Here is a 22294-nt window from a genome sequence, read left to right as displayed (position 1 = left end):
TGGGAGGGCCTAAGGACTCAGGCTGTGATGCTTGTGTGGAAACACACGGGAAGGAGCCCTTTGCAACAAAAGGCAGCAGCAGCCCTGGTGGCTGGAAGCAACCACACCGTGCACGCTGCGCAGGGAGGAGGACCCAGGGCGCCCAGGACAGGAAACCGGGCCTGGAGGTGAGTCCGGGAAAAGGTCAGACTTTCCTGAGCCAGCAAGCAAAAAGAAGGACTGGAAACCTGGAGCCACGCAGGGTCCAGAACAGAATGCAGGGCAGCGGGGGTCTCTCCGCTCCAGCTAGGGGGCTGCAAGTCCTCCATCCACAAAACACAGTGAGCAGCGCATTTTCATAGCAGTCGGGAGGCTCCACTTGGACAATTATTTGTACAGGGCCTGGTGCTCACAGGAGCGTAAAGCATCAGGAAGGGTTGTTTCTCCCCTCCCTCTTTCCTGTGATGTTCCTTCCGCCAGGCGGGAATCCTGCAGGACCCAGGGTGGCCTGGCGCCTCAGGGAATGGTATTTTAGGAAGTGCTGGCCTAGGCCAGGTCAAAATAGGGGCGATGTAAGACCAATGCAGCCTACCCAAATCAAGAATCCTGAAGGAATGAGGCAACTACACATTTTTTGCTGAAAAAACCAAAAAGGACTACTGTAGCCAGAGATGGGCTGCCATCGGCTGCTGATGAGGCTCGAGAAGGCCAGGTGACCATGCCGGAAACCAACTGTCCTTGCGATCAGTGCCTGCAACTGGCCATGCCTGGACAGCAACAGTGACGATGACCACAATAAACACGAAATGCTACTAACAATGGCCACTTAATGATACCAATTACAATTACTAAATGGCCAATATGGATTTTTTTTTTTTTTTTTTTTTTTTTTAGATGGAGTTTCACTCTTGTTGATCAGGCTGGGGAGTGCAATGGTATGATCTTGGCTCACTGCAACCTCCGTCTCCTGAGTTCAAGCAATTCTCCTGCCTCAGCCTCCCAAGTAGCTGGGATTACAGGTACATGCCACTGCACCTGGCTAATTTTTGTATTTTTAGTAGAGATGGGGTTTCACCATTTTGGCCAGGCTGGTCTTGAACTCCTGACCTCAGGAGATCCACCTGCCTTGGCCTCCCAAAGTGCTGGATTACAGGCGTGAGCCACCGTGCCCGGCCTGGTCAATATGTTTGAGAGTCTGCTATGTGCTAGGTCCAATTCTAAACTCTTCCTGTATTATTTAATCCTTGTAACAACCTCATGAAATAGATATAATTATCCCCATTTTTCAAGAGAGGAAAGTGAGGCGTGTACAACAAACTAACTCGTCCAAGGTTGCACAGGTTTCCTGAAACTGGCTTAAACCCAGGGAGTCTGCCTCCAGGGGCACTGCCCCTCCAACCAGCTGTAGGGTAAAGAACAGCTGAAAATCTGTCACGTGACACGGCAGGGGATTGGCTGTCCACGCTTATGCAAAAGGTCTCAAAGAACTACTTGATCAGGCCAGGTGCAGTAGCTCAGCTTGTAATCCCAGCACTTTGGAAGGCTGAGGCGGGCAGATCACCTGAGGTCAGGAGTTTGCGACCAGCCTGGCCAACATGGTGAAGCCCTGTCTCTACTAAAAATACAAAAATTAACTGGAGGCAGTGGCACACACCTGTAGCCCCAGCTACTAAGGAGGGTGAGGCTGGAGAATGGCTTGAACTCGGGAGGCGGACATTGCAGTGAGCCAAGATCGCGCCACTGTACTCTAGCCTGGGCGACAGGGCGACATTCCATCTCAAAAAAAAAAAAAAAAAAAAAAACAACTACCTGATCATTTGTGAACTCAAAAAATAATGAGGTCTCTTTCATAATGGAACCATTTGTTTGGTTTTTTTCTTGAGACAGGGTCTTGCTGTGTCACCCAGGCTGCAGTGCTGCAGTGCAATCCCTGCTTACCACAGCCTCGACCTCCTCGACTCCTGCCATGGTGTCCAGAGCGGCTGGGACTACAGGCGTGCGCTACTACGCCCGGCTAATTTCTTAATTTTTCTGTTGAGACAGGGGTCTCACTATGTTGCTCAAGCTGGTCTTGAACTCCTGCGCTCAAGCAAAACGTCCTCGGCCTCCCAAAGTGCTGGGATCACAGGTGTGAGCCACTGTGCCCGGCCATAATGGAACTATTTGTTATTTAACAAACAGGTTTAAGGCAATTGATTAATTACTTAAGAAAAAAAGTCATGTTACAACATCATCCCCCAAAAAAGTTCACTTAAAAATGAGCTTCAAGGCACAATTTTCATGCAGCAAAATGCACACATTTCAAGTGCATGGTTCGAGGAGTTTTGACAAATATACCTGTGTAACCACCATCCCCATATCAGTTTTTTCTTTTTTTTTTTTAGATGGAGTTGCCCAGGCTGGCGTGCAATGGTGCACGGACCCTCTGCCCCTCTGCCTCCTGGGTTCAAGCGATTCTCCTGCTTCAGCCTCCCAGGTAGCTGGGATTACAGGTGCCTGCCACAGCGTCTGGCTAATTATTTTGCATTTTTAGTAGAGATGGGGTTTCGCCACGTAGGCCAGGCTGGTCTCGAACTCTTGATCTCAGGTGATCCACTCGCCTCGACCTTCCAAAGAGATGGGATTACAGGCGTGAGCTACCACACCTGGCCCCCATATCTGTTTTTAAAAATGAAGGAAACAGGGCTTCACAATCTCTTTCAGCAATCCACTTCTATCTCTGACAGCCTTAATCACATTGTAATTCCTCTTTCCCATTAGAATCCACAGTCTTCATGCAGGAGTTGAAGCTCCCTTCTGCCTGGGCAAGTCCTCCCTGCAGAGGGGAACTGGCTGCTTGTATCGTCCACATCCCCAGGCCTCTGCACAGGTATGGAGAGATGTCCTAGGAGGTCCTCATCTTCCTTGTGGACAACTGTGACCACCCCACCCCACCCCACCCAGGTCTCCACGTCCTTAGCACACACCCGCCAGTGCGTGATGTGGAAGTGCAGGCAGCGTCTCAGAGACAAAGGCAGAACCAGGAGAAATGTTCTCTTCCTCGGAGGAGGTGCCTCCCAGCCCCTGGCCCCCACCACAAAGAAAACTCAAAACGACATTGACTACAACGACTGCCTGGGAAGATGGCAGAGTGTGAGGATGAGAATGTGGTCTTTGAGGCAGAAAAATGGGGTTCAAATCCTAGCTCTTTTACCTACCTTCATCCATAAATATATAAAACGAATTGCTAAGAAATCAAAACCAACCAGCGTTCGTCAATGTGCTAACCAGAGGCCAGATGAAACGTAGCACAGCCTGTTCCTTGGGTCCCACAGAGCCCTTTTTCTTTCCCTAATTGTTCGCCTCTCCTCCAAAAACTCTCTAAGCCTCCTTCCCCAGCTCTCTCGGAGACTGAGATTCCTAAACTTACTCCACTGAAATAAGCTAGGATTTGGCCCCAAATGAAAACCAACTGGAGAACTCATAAAGACACGGGAACAAGAGTCCGGGCACTCAGGGGAGGACAACCTTACTGCTGTTTTCTACTGATTGCTCACTCTTGACCAGGCAGGAGGCTGGGGGCTTCAGTCAAGCCCAACAGCGCCCCAGCAGAGGGTTCAATTAGATTGCTCTGCAGATGAGGAGACTGAGGCTTAGTAACTTGTGTACGGCAACACAGCCAGGTGAGTGGCACACACAGAAATCCTTGCATGCTTGCAAAGTACCTGCATGCTGACGAGTGAGATCTTGCGGTGGAAGATGGTCTGCAGGTGCAGGAACAACCGTGCAGCTATGGTGCAACCCCTCTCCTGGCACAGACTGTAATTTTGGGCTTGGAAACAAGACTGCTGCATCTGCATGGGGATTGGCCTAGGGAAGGGGGATGCCACATGGCAGGGGAAAGGGCTGGCTCGGTGGCAGGGGCTGCAACACCACAGCTCTCAGACCCGGGCAGACGGGATTTGATACTGCAAGTGACAGAGTGAATGCCAGATTCTGGGTCATTCTAGTAAAAGCAGAAAAAACCCACCTTTCAAACAACGACATGGATAAGATCAAAGAAGAGAAATGCAATTGCAGGGCCAGTTGCACCTGGTCCTTTCTGGGCTTCTCTCTTTCATCTTCATGTTCAGATTTTTACCCTAGTTTCAATGAGCTGAAACTAGAACAGGCAGGCTAAGGATCTGCAGTTGGGCTTAATAGGTAGGAAATTATTTTCTTCCTATTTCTGTTCTTTAAAAAAGTACAATCTTAATTCAATCAAAACTCCATTCTGTCCAATCATAAAGTGCTCTATGAGATTCTTGACATGCATATTAAATATGAGACCTGTCACTATGAAGCTTCTGTATTTATAAGCCTATGAGGGAGCTGGATTTTGCCAACACTTAACTGACTGTGGTTGTAATCAACTTCCACGTAACATTAGCTTATCAGCAAAAGACCATGTTATGTAAAACAGTTCATAAATGAAAAAGCAGTTGCCAAAACATGTCTGAGAAGGGTACTCAGTGATCCATGGGAATTCTCTAGGCTCGTGGCTCTGAGCATATGCCAAAGAACCCCCACCCGCTCTGGGTGATTCGCATGCACTCCTGGAGGGCTCGGCTTCGTGGTCGGGTTCCAGGTGTGTGCCCAGAGTTCCAGGGCTGACTTTCTGAACCTCCCTCTTCCGCCCATGGTGAGGTACAGACCAACAACTCAAACCTGGGCCTGCCTGTTGTGCGAGAAGTGAGAAATCACCAGAAGGATTTAGTTCTCAACTGCTGCTAAAGTTTTGACTGTCCAGTTTATGAGGCAACCCCTCAGACCCGCACCCCTGCACAGTTAACATTAGCCTTGAACCTCGATTTGCAAAACAGCCCAGTTCCTCCTAAAGCTCCGTCTCCACAACCCCAGTCTGTGGCAAAGGGTCAATGTCCACCCACATCACTAAGTGTGAAGGTGGCATTTATCCCTGGGCAGGGGGCCTGCGGCTGGGGGCTCGTCAGTCCTTCCCATGTCCTGGAGGCCCAGCCCCACCTATAAAGCTCAAGAACCGCTACTAGCTTTTCCTCTGGCCATCAGTAGAACCCTCAGAGCTTTCCTGAGACTGATGGAATGAGAAAAAGCCCTTACCATTTCATCATGGTTTCCCTTCTTAGCACAGGGTGCTGCTACCTTGGAGATGGGCTACAGACCTCGGCTGGGATTTTGGCAGCAAGTTTCTGAAATTCCATGTCAATGGCAATCTGTGTTTGGGCATCGAATGCTGTCTCTCTCTCTCTCTTTAGTTTTAGGTCTGTAAATACTTAAATCCAAAAAGGAGATAGTAATCCACAACAGTATAGCCTACATGCTGGAAAAATCTTGTGTAACCAGAAAACTCATACTGCTGATCACATTTTGCTTTATGTCCGCTGCACTGTAGTTAGTTACAGCTATATTCATGCATGCAACTAACCTGTCATAAACCCTGTGCTAGGAGCTAGCTGGGCACACAGTGCTGAACAAAATAGGGTCCCTCCCATTATGGAACTGTGGGTCACTCTCCAGGGGTCTGAGTCCACCATCTGGGTGCCGCTCCTGGGGCCATCAGTGCTGCTGTTACTGAAGATGACAGCACATCCCCTGTGACATCTGCATAATGCTCTGCAGAGAACTCATTCACACTTCCTTCAGTTGGGCCTCATGGTAACTCACTGTCTGATCTGAAAAGGTTGCCTGGCTAACTAAGGGAGGACACTAGATTCAGATGCAGTTGGCCTGGCCCTGGCTTAGGGCTTTCACTTTTGCCCCACACAGCTCCCAGGCAATGACTCTGAAGCCAAGAAGCAGAGTTCCAGTAGGAAGAGCTCTCTGCTCTCCAGGGAATGGTCATTAGTGTAACTGACAAGAAATAGAAATATGCTTCCCAACAGACCCGCTCATGTTAGCAGGCGCTGACAGGTATCAGAGGGCTTTCCAGGAAAGAGGCTGCAGATGAGGCCCTCGTGCCTTCAGCAGACATTCAAATAACTAAGAAAATGATGAGAAACACAGGATAGGATACAGAACACTGGCTACATTAACAGAAAGAAATGTGACACTGAAGAGGTCATGAATGAAAGGCATTCCAAGTCAGGCTCCTTCTCGACATGGAGAAAGGGCTGGCACGGGGGCTGAGCATTGTCTGTTTAGGGTGAGAAGTTATGAACGTGGTTCAGGGACAAGGAAAAAGCATCCAAAAGAGATGCTCTATCAGATTCTCTCTAAAGCTTGAGGACACGTCCCACTGTGAGGCAGAGTCGACGCTGTCAATAAGGTTATAAAATAGAAGATCCCTACAGAGACCAGCAGCTCAGAGTCAGCCACGTATTTCCCACAACCAAAACTCCAATTTCCAAGAGTCTCAGCACTTGGACACTCTTGCACAGACAAATGGCCTGCGCATGACAGAAAAACAGTATTTCCTACAACATAATCACATAATGAAAAGGCTTAGAGACAACCTCCTACCCCGTGGCAATGAGCACTCCTAACACCCATATCGTAATCTCCCTTCAGATGAAAAAGGAAGGAGGGCCTCCTGAGAGAAAGGGCTATAGGTAAAAGATATATACAAGTATCCTGAAACAACTTGTTATACCAGAGAACGAGTATTAAAGGCTCCTGAGGTCATGTCAAAAGGACCCAGGAGTGAACTAGAGTAACTTCCACTGGCCAATGATGGATACATTGTTCCACCTAATATAATATACTGGAACATAGCAAATATACTTCAATCCATAATGGCACCAAAACTACACCACCACCACCACACCACCACTACCAATACCACCACTGCTACCACCACCACTGCTACCGCCACCACCACCGCCACCGCTACCACCACCACCACCGCTACTACCACCACCACCACCACTACTGCCGCCACCACCACCACCACCGCTACCATCACCACCACTGCTACCACTACCACAACCACTACTGCCACCACCACCTCCACCACCACCACCAATACCACCACCACCACCAGTACCAATATCACCACCACCACGACCACCACAACCACCAGTATCACCACCATCACAACCACCACCATCACAACCACTACCACCAACACCACCAACACCACCACCACTGCTGCCGCCACTACCACCGCTGCCGCCAGTACCACCACCAGCGCTGCCACCACCTCCACCAATATCACCACCACCACCACCAATACCACCACCACCAATACCACCACCACCACCACCACCACCACCACCACCACCACCACCACCACCACCACCACTGATTGGTGACTGTTAGAGGAGCAGAAAGCAAATGCATTATCTCAGAAACTGGAAAATAAAGTGAATGAAATCAAGCATTAATCCTGACTTTCCTATATGAACTCTACTGCTGGGTACCAAAATAGTAGATGAAGGAAAGTTTCTCTTCATAGAAGTACTGTATCTAGTAAATGAAGAAGAAAAGCTAACAATGGAAATCAATAGTTGGCAACCTTTATGGTTCTTGGCACTGGGTATCAACAGCTGCTAACATCACAAAAAGTGAGAAAAAGCCATTATGTGCCTCCTAAAGGAAAAATACAGCAATACACATAGAGCTTGAATATGACCAAGCCTCGATATCCAGAAATCACTTTACAGGAAATACAGGGGACAGAGAAACACATGAAACACCACCACAAAGATGCATTCAGCAAAATCCATTGTGGAAAATGCTACAGGACAAATGAGCCAGTTTCGTCAACAAATTTATTGTAATAGAGGGAGAGAGAGAACACCTATGGATTAACAGAAACTAATAAGTCATATCAACCAACTATCATTGTGTGGGCCTTTTTTTGCTTCCTGGTTTAAACAAATTGTTAAAAAAAAGTAAATTGAAAATTTGAACATGCAACTGGTTATCTGATGACATTAAGACATCAATGCTAATTTGGGTTGGGGAGGAGACAATGATATTGTAGTTATATTAAAAGTAAGAGGGCAGGTCTGGTGCTGTGGCTCACGCCTGTAATCCCAGCACTTTGGAAGGCCAAAGATGGGGGTGGATTGCTGGAGCTCAGGAGTTCGAGACCAGCCTGGGAAACATGGCAAAACCTCATCTCAACTAAAAATACAAAAAAAATAGCCAGGTGTGGTGGTGCATGCCTGTAGTCCCACCTACTCGGAAGGCTGAGGTGGGAGGATTGCTTGAGCTTGGGGGTGGAGGATGCAGTGAGCTGAGATCACGCCACTGCACTCCAGCCTGGGTGACAGAGTGAGACTCTGTCTAAAAAAAAAGAAATGGCAGAGCTGGGTGCAGTGGCACATGCCTGTAGTCCCAGCTATTGAAGGGACTGAGGCTGTAGGGTACTATGATCACATCTGTGGGTACCCACTGCACTCCAGCCTGCAACATAGTGAGAACTCATCTCTAACAATAAAAAAGCCATTAAAAAAAAAAAAAAAAGAGCTGCTGGGGGCGGTGGCTGATGCCTGTAATTGCAGCACTTTGGGAGGCTGAGGTAGCCAGATCACTTGAGGCCAGGAATTTGAGACCAGCCTGGCCAACCTGGCAAAACCCTGTCTCTACTAAAAATACAAAAATTAGCCGGGTGTGGTGGCGAAAGCGTGTAGTCCCAGCTACTTGGGAGGCGGAGGCAGGAGAATTGCTTGAACCTGGGAGGCAGAGGTTGCAGTGGGCTGACATTGTGCCACTGCACTCCAGCCTGAGCAACAGTGCAAGTCTCCATCTCAAAAAAAAAGAAAAAAAAAACCCCAAAAAACACAAAAAATAAGAGGGCAATTCTTCTAGCTGTGGCCAAATGGGAAGGTTGGCCAATCCTCTCCCCATAAACCAATTATGAAATTCTATAGAACTGACAAAAACAATAATTTCCATACTCTGTAAATTGAACAAAGACATGAAAACCTGAGAATTGTTTATGTTTGAAAACCTTCTCAACTTCAGGTAAAAACAGGGTGAATCTATCGTGTTCTTCCCTGGGCTGCCCTCACTCCTTCGCAGCACCTGGGCCAGCACAGGGGTCCTGGCAGGGAAGAGCAGGTTCTGAGGACCACGTGGCTGTTGTAAAGGGGCTTACTCCATATGGAGCCCGGGGAAATAGTAGCACTGGGATGGAAATGACCATCTCTAGGGCAGTTGGGTGGGGAGGGCCAAGGTCTCTGCTCACCTGAGGTTACGGTGATTGTATGGGTGAGTGTATTCCTGGCGGATAGGGAGGCTGGTGCATGCACAGTGGGGGCAGGAAAGGATCCTGGCTATTCAGACACCCTTCCGGCCAATCTGAGTCTGCACATGTGCATAGAGGAGATGTAAAAGGGCAAGTGGAAAGTAAAAGCCAGGCCCACATGGAAATGGCCTGAACTTTGAACATGCCCTTCTACCTGCCCACAGAGCCACTGGCAGAGGACGGAGCCTTACTGGCTTAAGTTATTTGTGCATAACCTCGGCCCAATCATTCATTCAAACTACATGAAGCAAAAATAGAGTTGAAAAGAGAAATTTGGTGGCTCCTGCCTGTAATCCCACTTTGGGAGGCTGAGGCAGGAAGACTGCTTGAGCCCAGGAGTTTCAGTTTAGAGACATGGGAATACCCTGTCTCCAAAAAAATTAGCTGGGTGTGGTGGTGCATGCCTGCAGTCCCAGCTTCTTGGGAGGCTGAGGTGGCAGAATCACTTAAGCCCAAGAGGTCAGGGCTGCAGTGAGCTGTGTTCGTGCTAGTGTACACCAGCCTAGGTGACAGAGTGAAAAAAAAAAAAGAGAGAGAGAAATCTGAATAGACTTATAAGAAGTAAAGAAATTGAATTAGTAATTAAAAACCTTCCCACAAAGAAAAGCCCAGATGGTTTCACCAAATTCACATACATTCTGTCAAATATTTAATATAAAACCACCTTTCCATAAACTCTTTCAGAAAACAGAGGAGAGAACACTTCCTAATTTACTCAGGAAGGCTGGTAGCACTCTCATAACTGAGACAAAGATGCCACAAGGAAAGGAAACTATACACCAATATCCCTTAGAAACACGGAGGCAAAAATCCTTAATAGAACACTAGCAAACATATGTAAAAGGGATTATATACCACGATTAAGTGGAATTTATCACAGGAATGTGAAGTTGGTTTAACATCTGAAAATTAATAAATGTAGTGATATTAATAAAATAAGATGAAGGATGAAACCCACATAATAATCCCAACGGATGCAGAAAAAGCATCTGATAAACGCCAATCCCATTCATGCTAAAACCTCCAAACAAATTAGAAATAGAAGGGAACTTTCTCACTATGATAAAGGGCATCTTCATCCCTCAGGATGAAAGACTGAATGCTTTTTCTCCTCAGAAAAACAGAGGAAAATTAATAAAATATAGTGATATTAATATAATATAATAAGACTGAAACTTTCTGTGGTTTCAGCAACCTGTGGTCAGTTGTGGTCTGCAAATATTACGTATAATACAGTATTCTGAAAGAGAAACCATATTCACATAACTCTTGTTACAATATATTGTTATATTGTTCTACTTTACTATTATTGTCGTTAATCTCTTACTGTACCTGATTTATACATTTAACTTTGCCGTAGGCATGTATGTATAGGAAGAAACAGTACACATAGCGTTTGGTGTTATCCATAGTTTCAGGCACCTGTGGGGGGTCTTGGAAGGTAGCCCCTGTGAATTAGGAGGGACTATTATACTAAAACTAATCAAAGAAGTTTAGAAAGGTCATAGGATATAAGATCTATGTGCAAAATTCAATTCTTTTTTTACATTCAGCCAACCAACTGAAAATAAAATTCAGAAAACAATTCCATTCACAATGGCAGAAAAAAAAACCAAACTTACTTTGGAATAAATTTAATAAAGGAAGTGCAAGATTTGTACACCAACAACTATAAAGCATTGCTGAGAAAAAGTAAAGACCTAAATAAATGGAAAGACATTCTTTGCTCATGATTAGAAGAGTCACTATTGTCGAGGTGGCAATTTCCCCCATATTGATCTGTAAATTAAACATAATCCCTAGGCCGGGCGCGGTGGCTCAAGCCTGTAATCCCAGCACTTTGGGAGGCCGAGATGGGCGGATCACGAGGTCAGGAGATCGAGACCATCCTGGCTAATATGGTGAAACCCCGTCTCTACTAAAAATACAAAAAACTAGCAGGGCGAGGTGGTGGGCGCCTGTAGTCCCAGCTACTCGGGAGGCTGAGGCAGGAGAATGGCGTAAACCCGGGAGGCGGAGCTTGCAGTGAGCTGAGATCCGGCCACTGCACTCCAGCCTGGGCGACAAAGCGAGACTCCGTCTCAAAAAACAAACAAACAAACAAACAAACAAAAAAAAAACATAATCCCTCTTACAATCCTAACAGGCTTTTCAAAGTTAGAAATTGACAAGTTGGCCTAGTGTGGTGCCTCACACCTATAATCCCAACAGTTTGGGAGGCCGAGGTGAGAGGATCTCTGGAGGCCAGGAGTTTGAGACCAGCCTGGGCCACAAAGTAAGACCCTGTGTCTACAAAAAAATTTCAAAAAACAAAATAATAAAAAAAGGCAAGCTGATCCTAAAGTTTATATACAATTTTCCATATAGTAGGAACCTAAAATGGCCAACAAAAACCAATTTGTTGTTTCTGAAAAAAACAACAAATTTGCAGCAATGACATTACTCAATTTGAAAATTTCCTCTAAGGTCATAGTAATCAAGGCTGTGGGTTACTGGCACAAGGATAAACGTAGGTGAAGGGGACAGAACTGAGTATCTGGAAATAAACCTTTACATTTGTGATCAATTGATTTTTGACAAAAGTGTCATTGATAATTCAACAGGGAAAGACTGTTTTCAACAAAAAGTGCTGGGACAACTAGATATCTCTATGCAGAGCAAACAGGCTCTTCCCTCTCACCATCCACAAGACACAAGTCTTGTGCACTCTTGTAACTCTTGTGTAATTAACTCAAATGGATCACAGACTCGAATGTAAGGGCTAAAACAACTCTTCTAAAAGAAAGCATACGAGGAAATATTCGTGATACTGGATATAACCCCAAAGGCATGATCCACAAAAGGAAAAATTGATAAACTGAACTTCATCAGAATTAAAAGCTTTTGTGCTTTAAAACACCCTGTTAAGAAAATAAAGGCTGGGCATGGTGGCTCACGCCTATAATCCCAGCAGTTTTGAGAGGCCGAAGCAGGTGGATCACTTGGGCCCAGGAGTTTAAGACCAGCCTGGGCAACATGGTGAAACCCTGTCTCTAACAAAAATACAAAAATATAAAAATTAGCCAGGTGTGGTGGTGTGTGCCTGTGTTCCCAGCTACTTGGGAGGCTGAGGTGAGGACTGCTTGGACCTGAGGTCGAGGCTGCAGTGAGCCATGATCGTGCCAGTGCACTCCAGCCTGGGTGACAGAGCGAGATGCTGTTTCAAAAAAAAAAAAAAAAAAGAAAGAAAAGATAAGCCATACATTCAGAAAAAATATTTGCAAATCATCTATCTGATAAAAACTGTATATATGGAATACATAAAGAAAACTTACCACTCAACAGTAAGACAAACAGCCCAATTAGAAATTGGCAAAATATCTGAACAGATGTTTCACCGAAGAAAGTATTGGAATGACTAATATGCACATTAAAAAATGCTCAATATCAGTAGTCATTAGGGAAACACCAATTAAAACCACAATGAGATGCCATTATACCCTCTTTACAATGACTATAATCAAAAAGACAACAACAAGTATTGGGAGGATGTGATGACACTAGAACCCTAGCACACGGCTGGTGAGAATGTAAAACAGTCTGGCAGTTTCATAAAATGTTAAACATAAGTTTACCATACAATTCGTCAATTCCACTCCTAAGAATTTACCCGAGAAATGAAAACAAACACAAAAAGGCATATACATGAATGTTCATAGCATTATTCATAATAATAAAAAACCAGAAACAATCTAAATCCATAAGGCCAGGGTGCAATGGTTCACGCCTGTAATCCTGGCACTTTGGGAGGCTGAGGTGGGTGGATCACCTGAGGTCAGGAGTTTGAGACCAGCCTGGCCAATAAGGCAAAACCCCTCTCTACTAAAAATACAAAAATTAGCCAGGTGTGGTGGCATGCACCTGTAATCCCAGCTACTCGGCAGGCTGAGGCAGAAGAATCGCTTGAACCTGGGAGGCAGAGGTTGCAGTGAGGCTCTGTCTCCAAAAAAAAAAAAAAAAAAAAAATCCATCATTAACTGATGTATGGATAAACAAGATGTAGTATATATCCATAAAACGGAAAACTAGCCAGCAATTAGAAGGAATATACTACTGATATGTGCATAGTAACATGGATTAATCTCAAAAACATGATTCTATGTGAAAGAAGTCAGATGCAACCAACTACATATTGTAGGAATCCATTTATACGACATGTCCAGAAAAAGCAATTTTTGGAAACAGAAAACAGATCAGTAGTTTCCTCGGACCAGGAGTGAGGGTGGAGGTGAACTGCTAACGGGCATGGAGGAAACTTTTTGGGTGATGAAAAGGTTCAAAAACTGGACTGCAATGATGGTTGTTGCATAGCTCCACAAGCGTATAAAGAATCGATGAGTTATACATTTATAATGGCTCATTATTGTATGTAAATTATTCCTCAATAAAGCTGTTAAAAAGAGTCCTTATCTTTTTGGGATATATACAATTATTAACAGATGAAATGATGAGATGTCTGGGAACTGCTTCAGAATATGGGAGGCGGGCGGTGGGTGGGGCTACAGACAGAGGAAACTGGCTGTGAGCTGATCATCGCTGAAGCTGGCAGATGAATACATGGGGTTCATTATTCTATTCTGTTTAAATGTGTCTATGTTTGAAATTTTCCATAACACAAGCATAGTGACCCAAAGGAGGGAAAAGAACCCTAAATGCCACAATTATGTGCATGTCTAATTTAAAATTTACTCTGAGGAGGCTTGTGAAATTTTTTCTTTAAAGACACGGACACAGAATCTCAATTCTGTTGGGATTTTAAAGTAGTGGATACAATAGCAAAGACCTGGAATCAACCCAAATGTCCATCAATGGTAGACTGGACGAAGAAAATGCGGTATATATACACCACGGAATACTATGCAGCCATAAAAAGGAAAAAGACCAGGTCTTTTGTGGGGATATGGATGGAGCTGGAAGCTGTTATCCTCAGCAAACTAATTCAGGGACACAAAACCAAACACCGCATGTGCTCATTTGTAAGTGGGAGCTGAATGATGAGAACACATGGGCACACTGCGTGGGGAACAACACACACTGGGGCCTGCTGGAGGGTGGTGAGGGGGAGGGAGAGCATGAGGAACAACAGCTAACGGGTGCTGGGCTTAATACATGGGTGATGGGTTTTTTTGTTTTTTTTTTTTTGAGACAGAGTCTCGCTCTGTCACCCAGGCTGGAGTGCAGTGGTGTGATCTTGGCTCACTGCAAGCTGCGCCTCCCAGGTTCAGGCCACTCTCCTGCCTCAGCCCCCCAAGTAGCTGGGACTACAGGCGCCCACCACCAAGCCCAACTAATTTTTTCGTATTTTTAGTAGAGACGGGGTTTCACCATGTTAGCCAGGATGGTCTTGATCTTCTAAACTTGTCATCCACCCGCCTTGGCCTCCCAAAGTGCTAGGATTACAGGCGTGTGCTACTGTGCCCAGCCGGGTGATGGGTTGATCTGTGCATTAAACCACCATGGCACACGTTTGCCTATGTAACAAACCAGCACATCCTGCACGTGGACTCCAGAACTTAAAATAAAAGTTGATTTAAAAAATGAAGTAGTGAATGGTTTGGAGTCTAACCTGGTGAGTATCGCATTACAGAGAGCTGTTCATTTCCATCTGTGTGAACGGTGACCAAGTCTTTTGTTTCTGTGTCAAACACAAACCACCTGTTGTCAACATGAGAAAAAGCACAGTAAGTTGTTTAGTGAGAAAATGAAGATTATTACAATAGTGGGATGAATAAAAATTATTAATTATAAAAGCTTAATAAATACTCGACATTTGCTTAATAAGAAAGCTTGTTCCCAGCTTTTATTCAAAGAAAATTTCCTATAAAAGCATTTTCTAAGAAAGGAACAGTATATTGGCTAGCATTCAAAACTATGCCGTTATCAACACTATGATATGGTTTCTCTGTGTTTGTGCTTTGTCATTTACACATGGAGAGAAAGCTCTGGGCAGGGAAGATGCCAATACCTAGGACCAGGGCATATGGTGAGAGGAAGCAGCGAAGGGCCACCTGCAAGAGCTCACCCAGGTTTCCAGGGCGAAGCAGGACCATGCAGGAGGACGGGGCTGGGACAGCTCCAGGGTGGTGGTGTTCCCAGTGGTGCTGCAGACAGAGCAGGCTGAGAGTACAGGCCTTATGGGGATGCTAGCCTGCAACCAACAGGGCGAAGGAAAGCACAGAGCAAATGGGAGAAATCGGAGTGGAGGACTGGTCTTATAATTTCACCTCGCCGGGCCATTTCCTCAGTGGTGAGATGGGGAGAAGAGCCCAGGTCTACTTTGCAGGCTCAATATGAAAGTCGAATGATAATGGATGTGTAAGTGCTTTGTATCCTCTGATAAGCACACAGTACCCATTAAACGTGTGTTAACATCAGAATGACTGAACTCTCTTGCCTGTTAAATTCTCAAGGGTGGTGGTGAGCCCCTGGCGTTTTACGGATAAATGGAATGCGGGCTCCCTGCTGCTGCAGTTTCTAAGCTGCGTGAGGACATCCCATCAGCATGTCCAGTGCAGAGTGAGTGTCCCTTGTCTTCCACAGGAGCCCCCTAGCCATGCATTGTCAGAGGTCCTGCCCCCCAGAAATGTGGATTTTGCTTCTCAGGGCCGATTTCTTGCATCTTCAACAACCATTTACCTTTAATGTGCTATTTAACCTTAATAGAGGCTGGAGCTGATTAGAACATGGTTTTGAAGTGTCCTGTTAAATCAACAGCATCGGAAGCTAAGCCCAACCTAGGACCTGAATGGCAAGAGGCATAATAGATGAGGGGCTGGATTAGGTGACCTGACCCATCTCCTCCACCATGGGACACTGTGATTCTGGGCACTGTCACCGTGTCCTACACGCACAGTAGGTATGCCGGCATCTGTCAGCCTACTGGGAGGCCAGTCATCAGAAGGTGGGAGCCTGATGACTTAGAAGCTTCAGCTTTCTCAAAGGGAGTCAAATGGGAGGTGGGGTGTGTGTGTGTGTGTGTGTGTGTGTCTGTGTGTGAGGATACACAAATGTTTTCATGAAGAATTCTGTTGGATATGTGGAGCCCAATACTTAAGATATTGTTGCCTATGACCTACAAAGGGCTACCCTTTCTTTACCCATACAGGCTGTGCAGTCATAACAACAGAATCTAAGTGCTACACTTTTTAGAGAGGAAGGGTGGGAGGAAAAATATTTGACTGAAACCACAGTAAATGTATGCAGTACGACGACCAGCATAAAGGTTCAATCAAAACCCGGAAAACAATGATAATAATAACCCCCGCAGTGCCTAACAGGCAGCCCCGGCAGGTGCTCTGCACGCTGTCTCCTTCGATCCTCAGTGCGACACGGCCAGGCAGGGAATATCACCATTTACAGAAAAAGAAACAAATTTGGAGAGCTTATGTAACTGGCTCAAAGACACTGCTGCTGAGTGGCAAAGCTGAGCTGCAAACGCAGATCCACCATCCCGCATGTAGGAGGTGCCAGGTGAATAGGTATTAACTCAATTGGAATATGAGGCTCAGGGTCTGGGCGGTTCCTAAAATTTTGAAAGGGAAGCTAGAAAAAGCATTTATTTTCTATTTTTAATTTTTTTTTTAAGAGATGAGGTCTCGCTCTGTGGCCTAGGTGAGGGTACAGTGGTGCAATCATAGTGCAATGCAGCCTCAAACTCCTGATCTTAAGAGATCTTCCTGCCTTAGCCTCCTGAGTAGCTAATACAGGTGTGGATCACCACACCCAGCTCAATTTTATTTTATTTTATTTTATTTTATTTATTTATTTTTTGAGACAGAGTCTTGCTCTGTCGCCCAGGCTGGAGTGCAGTGGCCGGATCTCAGCTCACTGCAAGCTCCGCCTTTCGGGTTCATGCCATTCTCCTGCCTCAGCCTCCCGAATAGCTGGGACTATAGGCGCCCGCCACCACGCCCGGCTAGTTTTTTGTATTTTTTAGTAGAGACGGGGTTTCACTGTGTTAGCCAGGATGGTCTTGATCTCCTGACCTTGTGATCCGACCGTCTCGGCCTCCCAAAGTGCTGGGATTACAGGCTTGAGCCACTGCGCCCGGCCTACCCAGCTCAATTTTAAATGTTTTCTAGAGATAGGGTCTCGCTATGTTGCCCAGGCTGGTCTCGAACTCTTAGCCTCACAGGATCTTCCTGCCTAGGCCTCTCAAAGGGTTGGGATTACAGGTGTGAGCCACTGTGCCCAGGAGTAGAAAAAGCATTTTTAAACGCTCAGCACTTTGAAATGTTTTCTTGCTTCATTCCAAAGTCAAGCCTCCTCCCACAGACTAAAGATCAGGGCTTGAGAAGCTCCACAAATCCTCTGACACTGTAGGCAAAATGTGTGTGTGGCTGGGTGTGGTGGCTCATGCCTGTGATCTCAGCACTTTGGGAGACTGAGGTGGGAGGACTATTTGAGCTAGAGTTCAAGACCAGCTTGGGCAACACAGTGAGACCTGCATCTCTACAAAAGACAAAACATTAGTTAAGCATGGCAGTGCACATCTGTAGTCCCAGCTACTTGGGAGGCTGAGGTGGGAGGATCACTTGAGCCCTGGAGGCTGCAGTAAGCTGTGATTGTGCCACTGCACTCCAGTCTGGGTGACAGGGTGAGACCTGTCTCAAAAACCAAACAAGAAAAGTGTGTGTGTGTCTAGTGGAGGTAGAGGGTCCTTTTCCAGGAGAGAGTGTCTACAGCTTTCCTCAGATTTCCCCAAGGCTCAAAATGTAATGGGCCACTGTTTCAAGTTTCTTTTAACTTAATTCTTGGTAAGTCATTAGAAGCTGCGAGCACGCAGCCAAGAGCTGAACAGGGCCTGTTCCTGGGGAAATAGAAGCAACAGGCCTCTTTTCCATAAGCTTTGCAAGCACAAGCCCTGCTGGCATGGACTTACCTCCCAGTGAGTGTTCCGACTGCAACCACAGACCCTGAAGGATGAAAACCAGAAGACTGAGCTGGATCCTAAAATATTTTAAAGGAAGTGTAAATTGATGAACAGATAGAACACTATAGCATAAAACACACACACACACGTGCGCATGCGCACACACACGCTCACACTTCTAATTCTTTAGGGCTATATGGCTCTATCTGAAAAGTCTCTTTTCTAGAGAAAAACGTTTTACTACTTGAATGAATGCCGCATTTCAATAATGATAAATTTCTACCCACCCCCACCCTTTTTTGAGGCAGGATCTCACTCTATCACACAGGCTAGAGTGCAATGGCATGATCATGGCTTATTGCAGCCTTGACCTCCCAGGCACAAGTGATGCTCCTGGCTCAGCTTCTGAAGCAGCTGGGACTACAGGTGTGTGCCACCACGCCTGGCTAATTTTTTTATTTTGTAGAGATGGAGGCTCCTATGCTGCCCAGGCTGGTCTCAAACTCCTGGGCTCAAGTGACCCTCCTGCCTCTGCCTCCCATAGTGCTGGGATTATAGGTGTAAGCTATTGAGCCTGACCTAAATTTCTATCGTTTTAGGATTTTCCCCTTTTTGTCTTATATCCTTTCATATCTACAGTAATCTGATGAAAGACAGGTAAATGCCCTTCTACAACGTCAGTTTATAGAACCAAGCCCCTTCAGCTGACTCCCTGTGCTGAGTGGTAAGCTCATCGAATAGTGTGCTTGATTGGTCTGGAAAGACAACCACAGCACCCAACTCTATGACACAGAGACTGGGTGAGTGTCCACTGGGTGCAAAACACTATGGAGGCCTGGAAGGATCACGAGATGAGCGAGGCATATTCTAGGTTTTGAGCCAGTGGAACACACTCACAGTCATCAGTAACTCGGATACAAGATGGAATGATCCATGAAAGAGATACAATTCAAGGTGCTGTGGAATCACAGGGGAGGGAGGGATGCGGTGACACTGGGAAGCTGGGCTAAGGCTTCGCGGTGCAGATGACTGGACTTGGGCCTCCCAGGAGAGGAAGAATTACCACTGGTGAAGGTGAGATGTGGCCACTCCAGTCGTTTTTTGGACCATGGTGAAGGGGGCAACAATGCAATAAAAGCAATGGAAGCAACACAGCTCTGGGCATATTTGAGGAATGGCAGGTAGGTCAATGGGCTTACAGCACAGAGTATATGACACTAGTGATGTCACTGCCACGGTAAGGACTTGGATCACTAGGAAATAAGAACACTTTGAATGGTCTTGTCCTTTCAATAAAAAGAGTGACATGATTGCATTTGTGTTTTAGATAGAAGGGCACTTGGCAGCAGTGTTTAGGATGAAGAGAGAAGAGATTAAGGAAATCGGGAAGAAAAGTAGCAATGGTAATGAAAATAGGAGGCCCTGAGATCCACCAGATAATCTAAAAAACCAAGAGAAAGAAACTTAATATATGATTACATTATTTCAGTGCTTTCTTTCTATAGTAGGAGCTGTAGTTAAGCTCAGAGCCGCCACTAATATACAAATAGAAATCATGTTCACTCGAAGTTCTACCATTTACAAAGCACTTCTGTCTGTGTCATTCATTTGGGCCTCGTAACAATTTTGAGATGTGGACACTGAGTTACAGATGTCCAAGTCACAAGACCAGTAGGCAGAGGAGCTAGAACTTCATGGCAGTTCTCTGGCTTCCAGTTTGGAGCTCTGACCCTTACGTTAGGCTAGATGATTAACAGCCTGGTAAAGGAGCCGTCATTGCCTTCAGCCCTCCGGGACCACCAGGGCATAGATAGAACACATAACACTGTTTCCTTTAGCCTCTTCCTGCCATCGCGGGTCACGTCTGCTTTCTGAGTGGCAGTGCCTGCCCCTTGGGCCCCTCCACCTCACGGCTCAGCTGGCCACCAGTGACCAGCACCCCTTCCGTGAAAATGAAGGGAAGGAGCTGAAACTTGGACCTAGCACCTGGGACATGCCAGTAACTCCATGGGGGATGAAAGGATGATGTGTTGGTTTACAGAAGGGTTATTTCCTCTGTGCAATGGGATTGCACAGATCATTAGGGCACCGACAACAGAGAACGAGCTTCTGATTCGCTACAGTGTAATGCAGTGGAAAGAACCAGAGTTTAGGAGTCAGACTGAGCTGGGTCCTAACACTGACTAGGTCACTCACTAACTTAGTGACCTTGGCAAGTTATTTAACTTCTCTACACCTCAATTTCCTAATCAATAAAACCAGAGTTAAAAAAACCTCTTCAACCTGCAGAGCTGCTAAAGGGATTAACGAAAATACACGCACGGTGCTTGGCATGCAAACAGTCAGTGCTCAAGTAATACATGTGGGGAAAGGGCATTTCAACACTCTGACAGGTCATCAGAGTTTCTTTTGCCAAATTCACAGAGATGTTGACTTTTTTTTTTTTTTTTTTTGGAGACAGAGTTTCGCTGTTGTTGTCCAGGCTGGAGTGCAATGGTGCGATCTCAGCTCACTGCCTCCCGGGTTCAAGCTATTCTCCTGCCTCAGCCTCCCAAGTAGCTGGGGCTACAGGCATGCAGCACCATGCCCGGCTAATTTTGTATTTTTAGTAGAGACGGGGTTTCTCCATGTTGGTCAGGCTGGTCTCGAGCTCCCAACCTCAGGTGATCCGCCTGCCTTGGCCTCCCAAAGTGCTGGGATTATAGGTGTGAGCCACCGTGCCCAGCTGACTTTCAAATGAAAGTTCACTTTACCATCAAACTCAAAATGTAGAGATATATTCAATCGTGTGTTTAGTACAGCTTGTAAATTCCTATTCAGAGGGTACACTGTAAATGGAATGTAGGCGCATAACAAGGATTTTTTAGCTCTTAAGATGGCTGAGAGACTGTACTCGGAAAATCTGACAATGAACTTGGAAAGAACAATTTGCTGTCAGAAAATTTCAACAGTAAACTTCAAAAGTACATGGCTGAGGCCACTTGAGGCAATGTTAAAAGTAACACTGTTAAATGCAATTGCAATGTTAAGGCAACTCTAAATAGATACATAACATCTGCTTTGGGACAACTTTATATCACTGTTGATTTCATGCAAAAAATAAACATGTTCCAGATGAATTTCTGTAAGAAAAATGGAAATGTAATGTGCATGTTTACCTCTATTATTTTGTCCCAGACGGGACGGTGACCCACAGCGTCCCAGAGAGTGGCATGCTTGTCATGCCCACAGGTCAAGAACTGAGGTTTTGAGGCATGGATGGCCAGTCCCCAGAGCTCATCAGTGTGACCCTACAAAGAATCAAGACAAACAGAAGCTCTCTGAGATACTACAGTCTGCCCTCAGGAGCCAAAGCGATGACAAACCGAGGCTTCAGGCTGACTTCATAATTGCTCTCAACAGTTTCTCTCCTCCCATCGCTGGCAGCCACTGACACTCTGGGGTGGAGGAAGGTTATTGTAGTATAAAGCACAGTAATGAGCAACTGTTTGTAATGCTTGATTAGAGTCTGATATAATGCAAAGTGAGAGTGTTTGCTGGGCCTGCTGAGCGGGATCGTACCTGAGTAATGGGTGTGAAGTCCCCTGACAGAGTGCCCTGCAGGACAAAGTTCCGAGTTGTGCCAATCAGGATCACATCACCTTTCCCCTCGGCCACTGTACGTATCGGACCAAACTGTTCTGGAATCTGCGTTGAAAAGTCGTATGAAAAGAAAAGATGTACAATTTCATTCAGTTGTTAGCTCGGTCATTCAAAACACTGATTTATCATAATGATAGTCCCTGTAACAGTTTTATATACACATATGTATATACATATAATGTACATTCAAATATATATGTTGTATACACATATATACGGAGAGTTTCACATAGACACCACAGCTGGCCAGGCACGGTGGCTCACGCCTGTAATCCAGCACATTGGGAGGCTGAGGCAGGTGGATCACCTGAGGTCAGGAGTTGGAGACCAGCCTGGCCAACATGCTGAAACCTGTCTCTAGTAAAAATACAAAAATTAGCTGGGCGTGGCGGTGGGTGGCTGTAATCCTAGCTCCTTGGGAGGCTGAGGCAGGAGAATCACTTGAACCTAGGAGGTGGAGGTTGCAGTGAGCTGAGATGACGTCACGACACTCCAGCCTGGGCGACAAGAGAGAAACTCCATCTCAAAAAAACAGATACCACAGCCAACTGCTGAGTGAGTGATCAAAACCC

At 45.9% G+C, this 22294-nt stretch overlaps 1 protein-coding gene across 25 annotated transcripts in view; it reads right to left on the bottom strand.

Annotated features, from left to right (window-relative positions):
- Window positions 1-22294, bottom strand: part of EML1 (EMAP like 1) — a 210519-nt gene that overhangs the window by 7078 nt on the left and 181147 nt on the right. For 17 of the 25 annotated variants that reach the window (XM_005562188.5, XM_073998175.1, XM_073998176.1 and 14 more), the window contains 4 exons: window positions 21642-21767; window positions 21239-21370; window positions 18090-18157; window positions 14775-14863 (listed from right to left, as the gene is read on the bottom strand). In XM_005562188.5, the coding sequence (XP_005562245.1) occupies window positions 14775-14863; window positions 18090-18157; window positions 21239-21370; window positions 21642-21767 (415 nt within the window). Of the gene's footprint in view, window positions 1-14774; window positions 14864-15230; window positions 15357-18089; window positions 18158-21238; window positions 21371-21641; window positions 21768-22294 lie in introns of those variants that run through there. The other 8 variants (XR_012416106.1, XR_012416105.1, XR_012416107.1 and 5 more) reach the window with 3 other exon arrangements.

Source organism: Macaca fascicularis, chromosome 7 (assembly GCF_037993035.2).
Source record: "Macaca fascicularis isolate 582-1 chromosome 7, T2T-MFA8v1.1".
NCBI classification, from domain to species: Eukaryota; Metazoa; Chordata; class Mammalia; order Primates; family Cercopithecidae; genus Macaca; species Macaca fascicularis.
Note: the sequence above shows the minus strand (reverse complement) of the source record. Positions and strands in the feature narration are given on the sequence as shown.